The sequence below is a fragment of the Heliangelus exortis genome, chromosome 2, assembly GCF_036169615.1.
Source record: "Heliangelus exortis chromosome 2, bHelExo1.hap1, whole genome shotgun sequence".
Lineage (NCBI taxonomy): Eukaryota > Metazoa > Chordata > Aves > Apodiformes > Trochilidae > Heliangelus > Heliangelus exortis.
In genome coordinates this window covers 21,864,306-21,879,265 of record NC_092423.1, presented here as the reverse complement: position 1 = coordinate 21,879,265, position 14,960 = coordinate 21,864,306, and the positions used below count along the sequence as shown (strand labels likewise).

Genomic DNA, 14,960 nt, shown 5'->3' with positions numbered 1-14,960 from the left:
ATGCTGCATCCTGGGGATACCACACACAAGCAATGACATGTACACAGTACCTTGAGAATGCGATTTTTAATTTGCTCTACTAAATACAGAATAAAATATTATTAAGGTAATTTATAAACTAGCCTAACATTAAAGGAAAACAAAATATCCCTGCTTATCTATTTTATCAATTAATAATTTTATATTCACACCTCTGTACATTTCTCATCATTTCTTGAGCATAGTTATGCTTTTTGCATCCAGCTTTTTGCAATCCAACAAATTCTATAAACCCACGTAAAAGGATTGTTTCCCCTCAAGTCCAGGTTAAATTAAGCCAGAACACAACAAGAAAACAAACCAAGTGACATTCAGAAAATTAAAAAGAGATTTTAAAAAATTTGAAAGCAACTCCATGAAACGCCATCTCTACCACCACGACGCGGTGATGCTCCCTTGCTCCTGCTGGGGAAGCTCTGCCCCTGCCCGCAACAGCGGCCGCGCCCCACGGCGAGTGCAGAAACTGAACGGATTTGTGGAGGTTTGTGAACGAGTGACGGCGGATTGTGGGAGACACTGAACGTAACCAGCTCCTGCCGGTCACCTCAGCGTTACCTCACGCAACTTATTAAACGGCAGCGAGAGGTTCCTATGGCTGTTAAGTCCCTGTGCAGAACCTCTGTGTAGACTTGGCCGTGATTTCATCAGGAAAAGCAGATCTGATATCATCTATAAAGCTATTTACGGCAGCATCCAGAACGAGGAAACGCCCGCACTGGCCCTGCGGAGAGTCCCGCTGAGCGCTGATTGTCCCCATCCCCATCTCACGCTGTCCCCATCCCCATCTCACGCTGTCCCCATCCCCATCTCACGCTGTCCCCACCCGCCTCTATCGCTGCCCATGCGCAGTCTGCACGGCGCCGCTCTGCACGCTGCAGACCTCAGGAGCGGAGCGAGCAGGCGGCGGCCTCCGCTTTCTCAGGCTGCTTCGCACCACCCCTGCCCGCCGCGTCGCCCCGGTCAGGACCCCGCTGTGGGTGGCTCTGCTGTGTGCCCACGGCCGCCCCGCACCCGCCCATTTCTCGGCCACCCGCACTACGCGCCCCTCCCCTTCGGTACTCCGCCACGCCGCTACGGACGCAGCCCCAGGGCGGGCCGAGGCGGGGGTCGGGAAGCGCTGAGGGGCGGAGCGGAGCATCGGCACCGAGCTGCTGCGGCCGACGGCGTGGGAGTGGGGCGGCCGGCGGAGGCCGCGGCCTAGGTAAGGGTCTCTCGGAGCCGGAGGGAGTGGGACGGTTGCTGTCTGGGCCTTGCTGCGGCCCGGCGGTGGGGCTGGGCCGGCTGTCCGGTTCCCACGGCGGCGGCAGTGTGGGCCCGGCCCGGCCTGCAGCTGCTCGGCGAGCGGCCGGCGCGCAGGTGCCCGGCGGCCGCTGCGAACCAGGCCTTGAGGTGCCGGGTGGGAGGGGGCTGGTGGAGCCCCCCGCCTCCGGGATGCTGCGGGGCGTTTGTGGCGAGTTCTCCTTGGAGCCTCCCCCTGCCACCCGGAGCTGGCTGGAGGCGCTCACAGGGCGGTGTGGAATCGAGCATGGGCGGCAAGTCCCCGTTTGTCCTTTCTGTGGGAAGCGAGGGCAGGTGGGGGGATCTGAGTGTCTGGTCTTGTTGCCTAATTTCCTATCCCTGTATGCTTGTTTTCCTCAGCGGTGCCCCTTCTAAAAAGAAACATGCCATCTTTCAGTAATGAAATCTCTCATGTTTTGCGCCCTTCTCAGTGCTTTGTTGTGTTCTGCCGTAACTATTGAGTTTTGCTGTTCTCTGAAAACTACTTCTGTGTTTCTGACTCTTACTCTGGATGACTGTGTTGCTGTTCACACTGCGTTAATACAACTCCGTTTGAGGCACTTCCCTTACTGGATACAAGTTTGAGAAAAAATCCCTCCAGACAGTTGTTGCTTTATGGCAGTACATGCTGCTGGGGGAGTTTCAGTGCAGATGGGGTTTGTCGTTTTTCTGTATCAAGGTAGTTTGCTACCAGTAGTACATGGAGAACTGGAAAGATGGGCAAAGTGGTATTTTGTGAGTATTTATAAAGGCTGCCGTTCAAGAGATGTATGCAAAGCCGATGTTTATAAATACATAAAGGGTGAGTGCTGGGAGGACGGAGCCTGTCTCTTTTGGACTGCATGATCTTTGAAAGTCCCTTCCAACCCCTAACATTCTGTGATTTCTGTACATCTACTTGGCTAAGCAGGAAACCTAGGAAAGAGTCATGTCATAGTTCTCCTAATTTGAAACCCGATCTGCTCGTAATGCTGTAAGCTTGGCTTTGCAACAATGAAGATAGAACTAGTTTAGCACGACTGTGAATAGTAACCCAAGTATGAGGTCTTCTGAGTGACCAAGGCCTGTAACTGGCCTACCTTGATGTTCTGTTACTCTGGAATACATCAGTCAGAGGTAGAATAGTTATCCTTTCCCTGCTCTGTTTTGTGTTTCTCATGCCTTGTGAAAGATTTGTGAAGGATTAGCACTGAGCTAATGTGAGGAAGGTGATAGTTGCCAGTATCACCTTTGAATGTTATGGGTTTTTTCTGCATTCCCAAGATAAGCTTCTGTTAATGATGCCAATAGCAAACAGGACAGCATTTGAACTAATGTTTCTCTCTCTCTTCCCTTCACAGCTAGGGTGGCAAAACACAAAGGAACCTCAGGATGTCTGTAATTCAGAAAGGGACAGCCACGCTTCGTAAAGCGAAGAAAATCACCGTAAAAACATGTCTAGATAACCCCTTTGGTTTTCAGTGGAAAACCATCGATGGAGAAGATATGCATTTCATCCTGCAGACTTTAGAAGAAAGGATTAAGAATATTGGACTTAAAAAGATTGAGAATCAAAGAAGGAAAAAACGTTCCCTTACAAAAAAACAAACAGAAAGTGTGTGTGATGCTAGCACCAATGAGCTCCCTACAGAAGAAACAGAAGGCCATCAACAAAAACCAGGATGGACTGACATAAGTATCAGAAGACAGCTTGCTATTGGTGTTAACGAAGTTACAAAAGCCTTGGAAAAAAATGAACTACTTCTCTTGCTGGTGTGCAAGTCTGCAAAACCTCCCATGATCACATCACATCTTATTCAGCTGAGTGCAAGTCGAGCCACACCAGCAGGGCAAGTTCCCCGTCTCAGTGAAACAGTTGCACCACTTCTTGGCTTAACATCTATTTTAGCATTAGGCTTTAGAAAGCAGTCTGATAAATTTACTGAAGCTATAGAAGCGATCATTCCAAAGATACCAGCTTTGGAAGTGCCGTGGTTTCAGTACAGAACCGAGGACTTGGTGGCTCATGCACAAACAGATTGTTCAGAAAGCGAGGAAGATGAGCAGCTTGCAGAGACACCGGGGGATGAGCTCACAAGCCAGAAGCAGAAGCGTATGGAAAGCAGTCAGCTCGATCTTTCACATGTAATTCTGCAGCCTTTGAAAATCAAGAAACTTGTTCCAAATCCAAATAAGATAAAGAAGCCACCTCGCAAAAAGAAGAAAGCTTTTTCAGCATAACGGATTCAGTTTGATTATTCATATTAAACTGTTGTGGTTTTTTTTTAATGCAGTATACAGTACAGCTCTAGCTGAACTATCTGTAAGGCTTTACAATGTAAAGCACTTGTATTCAAGGTGAATTTTGTGTTGCATTCAGTCAAGGTACTTTCAGCTTCAATAAAGAATATTCCTCAAACTTGGGTGCAAGTCTTTACCTAGGGCTAAATATTTCAGGTGCAGTTGGAGATCACAGCATTAAAATTGGTAATGAATAAGCCAAAGTAACTGAAGACATAAGTACATCTTTGGAATTAATGCAAAGTATTAAACAAACTTTGTATTTTTATACAGATGAACACATTTCAAGCAAAACAGATTTAAGTATAATTACTCAAACAAATCAATACCAAAAGTGAAAGTTTATTAAAACAAAGGTCCATGCCAGTATAATTCTTTTAAAGCTGGTTCAATGCTTTGTTCAAGTAAACAGCCATAACAGCACAGGCAGACTTCCCTTTTGAACTTCCATAGTTTGCTCTGAAGCTTGTTTTGGTCAAGAACATATGCAGAGTTGAGTCCCATCTAATACCTGGTGTCTGATAAGCTGAAGGAAAAACTTCATTTTCAAATAGAGAACAAATCCAAACTATTACTGCTGCATTTTGGAAAAAGATTTTCGTATATGCAGACTATCAACACACATTCCATGAGAAAATGTAAACCAACCTAAATTCAATTTGGTTTCTAAATGGACTCTAAAATTATTTCCCAGGAAATTGAGGTAAACTACATACTGCTGCACGTAAAATAGATGACAGCTCTAACTGCTACAAGACTGAAAACATGCCACAGAACTTTTGATTTTCCTTTAGTTGTACTGAGAACGACCAACATTTTCCTAGCAAGACAGCTGTCCTGTCAGAAGGAAAGGGAATAGTGCTGAAATTCAATCAACAGCCTAGGAATTGGCACTCTAAGCAAAAGTCAGAATGGTACTGTAGAAGAAAGCATAAAATACTTATAACTGAGTTACTTTGTTGCTCATTAAAGCTGGAATTTTCATGTTGTAATGTTCAGAGATTTGCTAATCCAGACTTTCAGTGCCCTCAGCTCATCTGTATTTTGTATTTACTTAGAAATTACTTGACTTCACAATATCAGCCATGAAGGGAGATGAGCAATGATTCTGTAGTCATGATGCTCCCTGAAGTTTAAACAAAACTAAGACATCTAATGCCAAGAAATGGCTGAGGATGGCACACGGAGGGTTTTTTTGGCTCGCCTCGTAGTCCTTCCTACAAATCCTACGTTTTGGCTTTTTGCATGCATTAAACTTGGAAGGCATGCTAGCACTAGCGTATTTAATTCCCATGCTGACTAACTGTAACATCTATATCTTACTTAGCCTTTAAACAGAACATGAGGATTAACTTTGGTAAGGAACATCAGTGCAGCAGTTCTCTTTCCAGCACTTTGCTGCCTGCCCACAGTCTATAGTTTGCTTCAGGGATTCGTGTCCCTTTTGCAGGTAGATGTTACTCTGGTAAAGAAATTACAGATGTTTTAAAAGACTGGTGGGAAAGGAGTTAGAATGAGCCTTAGGTTTGCTCATCTTCACAAAACCATCTATTGGATTTTGAGGAGTCTTGCCTGGTAGCTGTTCACAGCAGGCCTAATACAGAAGAGCCTCTCCTACTGAGCTGCTGACAGTGGCACCCACATGGATAACCACCTTGAGTTAAGAGGAACCACCACTGCTGAGGAAACAAGAGCGAGTTGCCAGAGTTTCCACCTCCTGTGTAATTGTATTTATTACATAGGTGCAGTCTGGGACACCTTAAAGATTTGCATCCCCTTGATACTGTTGACACTTCAGCAAAGCACTGGGAGGTGAAGAGCATGGCAAGCCAGAAGATCTGAGCACTGGAAGGAGAGCTGTCCATGTTGAATTACACAGCCATTAGGTAACACACAGGTTTATGAACAGAACTCTCCAGGAGCTGCCCCAATACTCAGGCTCAGAAGCTTGTTTCCCTCATGCTCTCTGGCCCAGTGTATATTTTTTCTGTCAGCTACAGCACTACACAGCTTCTACAGGAGCACAGCTCTGCCCTTCCATCAACATGCACTGGGAGGCAGAGGAGGTCAACTAGTCCAACCCCAGTGCCAGATCAGGGCTGCCTAGAGCACATTACACAGGACAGCATCCAGGCAGCTTTTGAATGTCAGGTTTTTGAATATCAGAGTAGGAGACTCCACAACCTAAACTAAATTGTACAGTTCTTCCAGAAGACAGAACAAGAGTGGCCACACTCCTTCATGTGCAGTTTCTCCAAGATTAGGGCAGAAAGCCCATCTGCAGAAAACCTAGGTTCACGTCTGTCTTCTACCTAGACATATTTTATCCCATCACAGCCCCAGTCCTTTTCCAGACGTTGATTCTTCTTTGAAATAAGAAGGGAGGAGAAAAGAAAATGTCTGCCTACCATTCTTCCACCTAATTTTTTTTTTTTTTGAGGGGAGGGAAGGCAGAGAATATGACATCTTTCACCTGCATTCAAGACCACCCATCCAAATTAGGAGCTGAGCCATGATAATTTCTTTGCAAGAAATTACCTCATCTCTGAGAAAAGAGCTGTGCTTCAGCTGTCCCACCTCACATTAGGCACCAGCTGAGTGAGGGCTGCCAAGGCTCTGCCTTTGGAGTCTATGCAGAACACACAGAGTGCCTTGGTGAACATTCTCCTCCTCCCAGCAGGCCCCAATGCGAATGCCCAGCAAAGAGGACACCTTCCCTCCTGTTGGGAATTAAAAATTTGGTGTCTTTCATGGATCCTTCTTGTTATTTCAGTTATCACTGCCACTGATTACATTTTCAGGCACTTAATTCTGCTCAAGCCTCATGCAGGGAGTCCAAACTCCCTCTGCACCATCTGTTATGACTGCTGCTAGCAGAAGGGTATCAGAGTGGCCAAAGTTGTAAAGCTCAACTGCACCATTACATGTCTGAAATGTCCTTTTGAAGCCCTTTTAAATTTATGAGGTTCTGGACAAGTCAGACAAACCATGTCCAATCCCTTCCTTCATTTAAGGGGGTCAAATGCTTTAATCACATAGCTAAAACACAATAAGGGCAAGTATTTATCACCATCACTAGGGCAGAATCCTCCCACCACAATTCAACAAGAAACCAACCCACAAACCATTCACCCACTGGAAAAGGAGTGGTAGGAAAGAAAAACCCCATTCCACCCATAAGGAGGTGGCTAGAGCTAAAAGGTATGAAGAACAGAGCAATGCATCTTCATCTGAATTGATGTTTTCAGGTACAGAATTCAACTTTCAGCAAAATCTGCTGTCAGAATTACAGGCATGTTTAAAAAGGAAAGTATAGATATTTGCATTTCATGAGATATTTAAGTCACATTCAAAAGATGCTCACAGCACAGAGGCTTCATGACCACAATTTGGCACTGTCAGCTAGAACAGTTTCCTACTGCAGATTTTCTTGGTGCTCACATTACTGCAGCATCCATGAGCTGAAAGAACTGCTATTACATCTAGCAATGACATTACGCTGGAATGCATGTAAAGTGCTTCAAAAAGCTGTTCTGGTCGCTGAGCATCCATGAGGGAATTATAACAGCTCCCCCCAAAAACACAGACCCACCCTCCTACATTTCATGAAGCGCAATACAGAGACTTCCAAGGACAGAGGGTAGACCGTTTCTCTTCTGCTTACCAGCCACATGTATAGCAAAACTTCTTGTTCCAAAGTCAGGATAAAAACACCACCAGGAACAATTTATGAATACGTATTTACACAAGATACTTTTCATTAGAATTACAGACTTCATAGGAAATCAAAGTAGACAAAGGAATATGTGCAATTTCGCAGAAGCGTTGAAAACATTCAAACTATAAATATCCTGATAGCACTACTAAAATTCTTAGTTTTACACACAGGCTGATGTTGTTCTACTGAGGAAAAACTAAGGTTTTGTGCCACAACTGTAAATTAAGTACAGTAATGTATTATCATTCCAGGAACATAGGTAACACCTGCACTGAACAGTGCGATACTGTTAAATCAATCCACTGATCTATTGAAGATCAAAGTACAAATCTGTATTTTTATTGATTTGGCAGCGTTGTGTATGGAGAAACAAATGCACCAGTTAAACCAGTACATTGTCATACTGCTCCAGTTACAAAAACATCCAGGACTTTCATAGAGCTACAAACGTATTGTACTTCATGGTTTTCCCCCAAGTGATGATATCCATGTGAAGTAAATAAGCAAAGATACTCAAGTTTGTATCCTTCATTCTGTTACACTGACAAACACACACCACCACTTAATAAATAGAAATGCAGCAGTTCTTCCACATCATAGCAAATATTTCTGTACCCTAATCCACCACTGAAGTTCAGTTTGTACAAAACAGTCTTTTCTACAGAGTGGGAAAAAAATACCTTCTTCTCCTCAAGGTGCAAGCTAAGCTTTGAAACTTAAATGAATGTGCTTTTATTCTTCTCATGGACAATAAAAGAGTTTCATGGACCTTCTGATCTATCTGAAAATGCATAAATTTGGTCACATATGGATGTCTATGTTGTTCAGGTTTAATGGACTCAGTATCACTGATGTTGTGCTTTTACTCCTCTTGAACAACACCGTTCCAAGAGTTATGGAGATCAAATTATGATTCAAATGATGACCACAGAGTTCTAGAAACATAAGCGTCCTCATTGTAATACAAGACCAACCTAAAGAAAAGAAAAATACAGTATTTTAGTTGAAATAGGAAAATAAATCTAATCATCATTAGTTTTATGCACCTCTATTACAGATCTTAAATATTAAAAATAATTTTAAAACTTCTGGTCATTTTGGCCAGACTAATCTAAAGATTATATCTAACAGAATGTAGAAGCTCTTTTTTTCTCCCTTACCTTTTCAGATTCCATGCCAGGACACCTCCAGTTGTACAAATAATACTGCAGATTTCCATCTCCAATCCCAAACTTGAGTTTTTCCAGGAATGTTTTGTTTTCCATTAAGTCTAGTGCATTGAACACATCAAATCCTTTCTGGCAATAGCAAAACATTTTTAAAATTTTATTTTTTTAAAGTTTAAGATACTTTACACAGTGGCATACAATAACCAAGAGACCAGTCTAAATTGGTGGCAGAGAAAGACTAGGAATGAATATTGCCTTTTAATTAGGTACACACAAAGAAGTTTCAAAAAAAAAAAAAAAAAAAAAAAAAAAAAAAAAAAAAGTGAATTAAAAGGCACAACTTTGCTTGAAGGTAATCTCCAAAAGTGTAGGGATTTTAAAGCCACTTTCAGGACTAAACATGTAAAGAATCCCTACAGCATTATCCATTATATTATTCTTATAGATGTGCATTTTTTTACAGCCACACACAGTGCTTTGACACATAAAGCCTATTCCAGCTAAAGCTGTATAAATACAGCTTATGGTATTTTTCAGCAATTTATTAGTCTGTTAATGATAAACATAATATTTTGCAATTTGGTCCTTTTCTGAAATGCCATTGTCTTTACAATTCCAGTTTTTCACACATTATTCTCCCTTCTCTACTCAAGCACCCTCTTACCAACTCCTCTTTTCACCAACTTCACCAGCCTCTCAAATTCACCACTGAAGGAGCTATTTTGCTCTCAGAACAGCCAGACAGCTGAATTAGTCTCAGGGTTTTGTGCAGCAACATAAACATGCTAAAATCCCAACTAACTGTGAACTCTTATTAAGCAGGAAAAGGAAAGCAATGCCATTTTTGCCACTGCAGTGACAATCATCATGTATGAATAGCTGCATTTGCTTGGGAGTCTGGATATAAAAGTCCATTTATTTGCAATTAACCACAATAGAGTCTGACTTAAAATCCTGGAGCCTTTAACAGCAAAAGGCAGTGTGGCAGCAGGTGTTTCCATATGCCAAGATAAAAATAAGTTGCAAAACAATTAATGCTCAGTACTTAAGCACAAGAAGATGGTAAGGAACGTTCTTTACTCAGCATAAAAACTAGGTTTATTGTTTTTCTTTTAAAGAAGCACCCCATATTAAGAAAAAGAGGCTGAAGAAAAGAGCATTTTAAGCTCCCCATCAGTCTAGGTATTTTAAAAAGAAAGTCACAAAGCACAGACAGTGAGTTCAGTGGGTAGTGGGGAGCCTTTACACACAGATCATTGTGTGTGCAGATGAAGCTATGTTAAGTTAAATGTGCTGTGAAAACCACAAAGAAACAAGACAATTAAGGTGGCAAGGATTTGACACTTCTCATCTAAATAAATAAATTTTTAAATATTCTAACTTATAGTAGCAAATTTCTAAAGGAGAAAAGAGACACACTGCAGAAATTCATTAGTATGACTGTACCTACAATTAAGAACTTAAAATTAAAATAAATTATAAGTAGTTTTAAATCCATATCTAAACACCAGCAGATTAGGTTCAAGTTAATGTCTTCTGAAAGGTATAAAAATATTCCTGTTCAAAGATAATTGCTCCATAGCTCTGCCAGAGCAGAGCAGACTCAGAAGTGAACTTCTTCCCTGTTATAAACTCTCATGTTCTATATCTAGAAACCTAGTCTTGGCTTCAACAATAAAACACCCAGGGTTTGGAGGGGGAGATTATCTTGCTGTAAAATCCTCCTCTCTCCAAGCAGAATACATAGAAAGAATTCCACACCACCTTTAGAAAAATAGACAGGGGAAGCTGTAAAGCCTTGCAGTTAGACCATGCATCTGCTTCCTTACTTGTTCCATCCATGGCCTAGTCAGCTCCCTATGCAACACTTCAAATGAAATCCAACATCTATTCCTTTTTGCACTTCAGCTTTTCAGAATAAGCAGTATTCATGTTTTTAGTGACTTCTGAAATTTATACCAGCCATCTTCCTGTATCTTCAGATTTCTTAACACCTTTCAAAGTCTGCATCTGAACCTCCTTTGCTATTATTAATCTTGAATAATGGAGTTCTACATTCCCCATGACTACCCTGGAGATTCCCATTCCAATTAAACTAATCAACTTAATACCACTTATAGCTCAACAAGCCTCAGCAAGCAGTTCACATCATAGACATCAGCTCAGCTGCTGTGCTGCACATACACAGCTGAGACAGACAAGCTGGTATGCATCCTGAAATGTGAACTGATGAACAAGTTCCATGCATCCTGAAATGTGAACTAGCACAGCCTTTGCAGACCATCACTGGCTCAACATGGAAACCCTGTGCTACATGCAGTGCAGGCAGCTCTGAACATGATTAGCTGGAGCACAAATAGCATTTGCTTGCATGGGGACCTCATCCAGTAGGTTTTATACCACAAGCAGTGTGGTAGCAACACTTCAGCTGAGAGGGGCAGAAAATATGCCTGTGTTCTGCAGCATGTTGGGAAGAGCTGATAGAGTAGATACCATGGACTGGATGACCCCTGTCCAGGGCTGTGAACTGCCAGGCCTAAACAGGTCTCTGCAAATTCATCCAGAGTGCTGGGATGAGCATCACCTGCACAGCTCCATACCACAGCCTACACTGCAACTGATGTTTGCACTGCACTCCCAACCCCATGAAACTCTGGTGATTAAGAGCTGGATGTTAGCTTTTCATCAGGTATCACTAAACTTCTATAATTCTTACGTTTAAAAACTTCATTTATAGTCTCTTCCCTTCCATTCAACTAAACTGCCTAACAGAATTCCATGCGTGAAGGTGTGTGTTTAAGCTACACTAGGACATCATCTACAAAGCTTTACAAGCAGCAATTGGTATAAAGATAAAATGATAAAGTCTGCATGAATAAACTTTTACATTTTGTAGAGATAATGTATTTTTAACAAACAAAATTTATTTAACAGAACTTATTAACTCATCTCCAAGGGAAACTATTTTAGTTATATTTTCCATTCTTCTGGTACTAAGTGAATACGGTCATCAGTATGCTCTTGGATGTTCACAATGTTCAGGCTAATTCCAAACATTTCATGCACTTGTCACTGCCCAGATTACTCAAAGTAAAAAGGAAAAAGAAGTCTAGTGTTGTATATTTTAATATATATATAGTATTATGTTTCATCAACTTCACTTTTGTGCTGCAGATAGTAAAATAAAACAGAATGCAATGGTTTGGATAAATTGCTATGAGTTCTTACCTTGCCACCACTCCTAAGAACACTTCTGTGAAAGAAGCAGAAAACCAAACCAACAAACCCACAACTTACCAATTTGGCTATAATGAGTGCATCATTCATTAAGTCCAAGAGGGGAGTCTCTGTATGAATATTGTAAAAGGAATAGGCAGCTTTGAGGCTTTTATGAACAGGATGGTGCATCACTGTTGAAGGTAATGTGTAGAAACTCAGAAAGTCTGTTAAAATACCATTTGAGCCCTACCAAAAAAAAAAAAAAGTCAATAAGTATTTGCTCAGTTATTGGTTAGGCCAATGTGGCAGTTCTACAGAAAGTAAGTAATAAATGGCAGCAGTTTTGCACACCTTATTATGGTATAACAGGTACTCTTGGCTAAGATTTGAAGAAACTGAATCCAGGGATGTTTCTACACAAAGTAAGACTGAAGCCTGAAATGGTGACTTCAGAAAAGAAAACAAACATTTAGATTTCTCTAGTCTATTACACTAACAACATTTTGACAACCAATTGTCAAAGCCTTTCAGTTTGTTTTCCAAGTCTAGCCTGCTATAAACAAAACTCTAGTGATCATTAATCAAGTATAATTCATTTGCCAAACAAAAGTGTGAAATCACAATGAAATTCTAGTAAGATCAGTAGCCAGCAAAAAAGGTACTCATATAGAAACTTAAAGTATAATAAACAAACTTTCTTCATGTTTCATGCACCTAATGAAGTTACACCATCTTCAAGAGTGTAGATTAGCAGGAAATGGGAAATAATTATTACCTGGGTTATGACTGACATGCTGAGCACAAAAAGCCCCAAAGCAAACTACCCAGATTTTCACTTCTATTACAATTGGGTCTCCTAGTATCTCCAAAAAGAAACACACAAATACTTGTTCTTGCTGCTTTGCTTCATTTTTTGAATGACTGATACCCACTATTCCGAGATCAATAAAGGATCAGGTGGATCCTTAATTTGACAGCATTTCCACAGTAAAAAATAAGAGTTGAACACACAACAAGCAAAGAAGCTTTTGTCTTAAAGCAAGTACAGATTCTGTAGTGGAAATAAACTAACAACAAATACAATAAAATTAAGTAAAAATGATGAAAATATTAAGGAAATATACAGAGCTTAAGTTTTTTAGCTCTGCACATTACAAAGATAACTTGACACTAACTGCTCCAGGTCACACATGGCTTCAAAAGCTTTTGAGCAGTTACAAACCTATATTTTGTATAGTGAAAAAATTAGCTCAAGAGACAGTGTAAAACAAGCAAGTGAACACTGCACCCTTCAGTTAAAATGAAGTGGCACACCCATGCTGATTCTAGTTCTTGTGGAATCTTCTATAGGCTTCCACTCCCTAGCAAAGCAAAAAAAAAAAAAAACCAAACAACCCAGGCAGTGGGTGTTTCCCTTGGAGTAGGGGAAAAGGAGAAAATGACAATAAATTAAATTACTCAGAGGAAGAGTCCAGTGAGCACTAGACCCACTACCAAGGAGAAAGCTAAGCTTGTACAAAGCAGTAAGTTTCTGAATCCATCTGAAATTCCTTCACAAACTCAGGCTGCAGTGTGAGAACACTGAGCTTCACCACCTGCAGTTTCTGTAAGAAGCTGGCAGGTTTAAGCATGTTAGTGTTGATCATTTTCAAACAACAGTATCACTTTTAACAAAGTAATACACTATCTAAATGTGATGTCTACAATTGCTTGATCATGGACTCAAAGGGAAGAGTGTATCCTTCTCTCTGAGCAGCTGTTATAGAAGCTGTTCCAATCATGCCTGGGAAATTTCAAACCCAAATGATAACCTACTCCTTCCTGCACTGTTTACTGTCACCAGCAGGATGGAGGGTGGGGGTGGTAGGGCAGGGAGGGAAGAGTAGGTGGTAGGAATGTATTATGATCTCCATCTTATTAGTGGACAAAGATTATAATTTTCAAGATAATTCAACTCTGAGCTGACAGCAACTTGTCACAGCATCAAGGGATGTTAACTTTTACTTCTCTATTTTATATATACTCATACACACACACATACAAATTTGTACACATATACAAGCACACACTCTTGTGCTGGAAAAACTATTTTACTGAAGCAGACCATCAAAAAACATAATTCCCCCAGAAGATGCCCCTAAAACTCATTTAAAAATTAACAATTTTGAACTGCTGCATGGCAGAAACTTAAGACACCTGAGAGAATGATACCGTAACTAAACCAAATCCTTGTCATTGTACCATTTTTTTCTTTTTTCTAGAAAAGAAAATGTGCAGACCACTGCTTATCATATCATATCTATATGGGAAAAAAATAAAAAGGAAGAATGCAGGTGGAAAGATCATTTTTCATATACATAAGGTTCTTTGCTTTAATATGTCCAAGATAGTGATATTTTGAGATTTCAAAATTCATCTTTACAATCCACTGTCATAAGAGCACTGCAGTTTATCACAACCAAACATTTTCCCATTAACAGAGTGAAATACCAAGAACAAGGCTTGAATCATGATATCAGATTCCATCTGCAGCACACATTTTTTATACTGTCTGCATTTCCAAAACTTGATGCTGATATGAACTTTAAGTGGCATTCACACATACATGAAATAACTGGGGTATGTTTTACCTCTACTACGTAAGTATCAATAATATGATCCCGAGGCAGGAACCAGTGGGCTACCTCTGCTTCATCCATCACAGGAGCAAGATTAAACTGTTTCAAGTAAGTGTTGATTAATTCTTGTACTGCATTAGTATCTTTTTGTTCCATTGGTCTCAAACCTGACGTCTTCGTGGCCTTATTTTAACAAAAGAAAAATAAATGTTAAGATGCTGAAAGGAAAACTACATACATAGCAAAGGCTGAAAGTAGGTTACAGAATCACCCCACTTGGTATAATGCATTCCTCATCAGCCTACTTTATCCCAGCCACCTAATTCATTATGCTACTTTACAAATGGCTTTCAATCAGAATCCTATTTTCTAATTATTGAGACAGTCTGAGGCACTTCAATCTTTATATTTCATTATTGAAACAACTTGGTTTCTCCAGAGAAAGAGATACTATAACCAACAGCCTACACTTCACAAATGTTGTTTTCTTTTTTTTTAGGTCAGTCTATTTCTTATCTTCTTCTAAGCTACCAACATCCAAGACACAGAAAGAAAATATAAAGCCACATGCATTTCACAAGCTAATCTGAAGACAAGAACACTTGAGGTTCAAGCTTTGTTTTTAAAAGTCAAGCAATA

The 14,960-nt window shown here is 40.7% G+C and overlaps 2 protein-coding genes across 4 annotated transcripts in view; one reads left to right on the top strand and one right to left on the bottom strand.

Moving 5' to 3' along the window:
- The first annotated feature begins 1,100 nt into the window (after nt 1–1,100).
- RPP38 (ribonuclease P/MRP subunit p38) lies at nt 1,101–3,715 on the top strand. The gene is made up of 2 exons (XM_071735156.1): nt 1,101–1,240; nt 2,658–3,715. The coding sequence occupies exon 2, from the start codon at nt 2,689–2,691 to the stop codon at nt 3,535–3,537; it is 849 nt and encodes a 282-aa protein (XP_071591257.1). The 5' UTR covers nt 1,101–1,240; nt 2,658–2,688; the 3' UTR covers nt 3,538–3,715.
- Nucleotides 3,716–3,919: 204 nt separating this feature from the next.
- Nucleotides 3,920–14,960, bottom strand: part of NMT2 (N-myristoyltransferase 2) — a 34,579-nt gene continuing 23,538 nt past the window's right edge. For 2 of the 3 annotated variants that reach the window (XR_011724171.1, XR_011724172.1), the window contains exons 9-13: nt 14,334–14,504; nt 11,782–11,949; nt 8,476–8,613; nt 5,272–8,289; nt 3,920–5,214 (exon numbers count right to left, since the gene is read on the bottom strand). Coding sequence is in view for 1 of the 3 variants with exons in the window: in XM_071735155.1 (XP_071591256.1) it covers nt 8,269–8,289; nt 8,476–8,613; nt 11,782–11,949; nt 14,334–14,504 (498 nt within the window). In the remaining 2 variants the exon portion in view is untranslated. Of the gene's footprint in view, nt 8,290–8,475; nt 8,614–11,781; nt 11,950–14,333; nt 14,505–14,960 lie in introns of all 3 variants that reach the window. The other variant, XM_071735155.1, reaches the window with a different exon arrangement.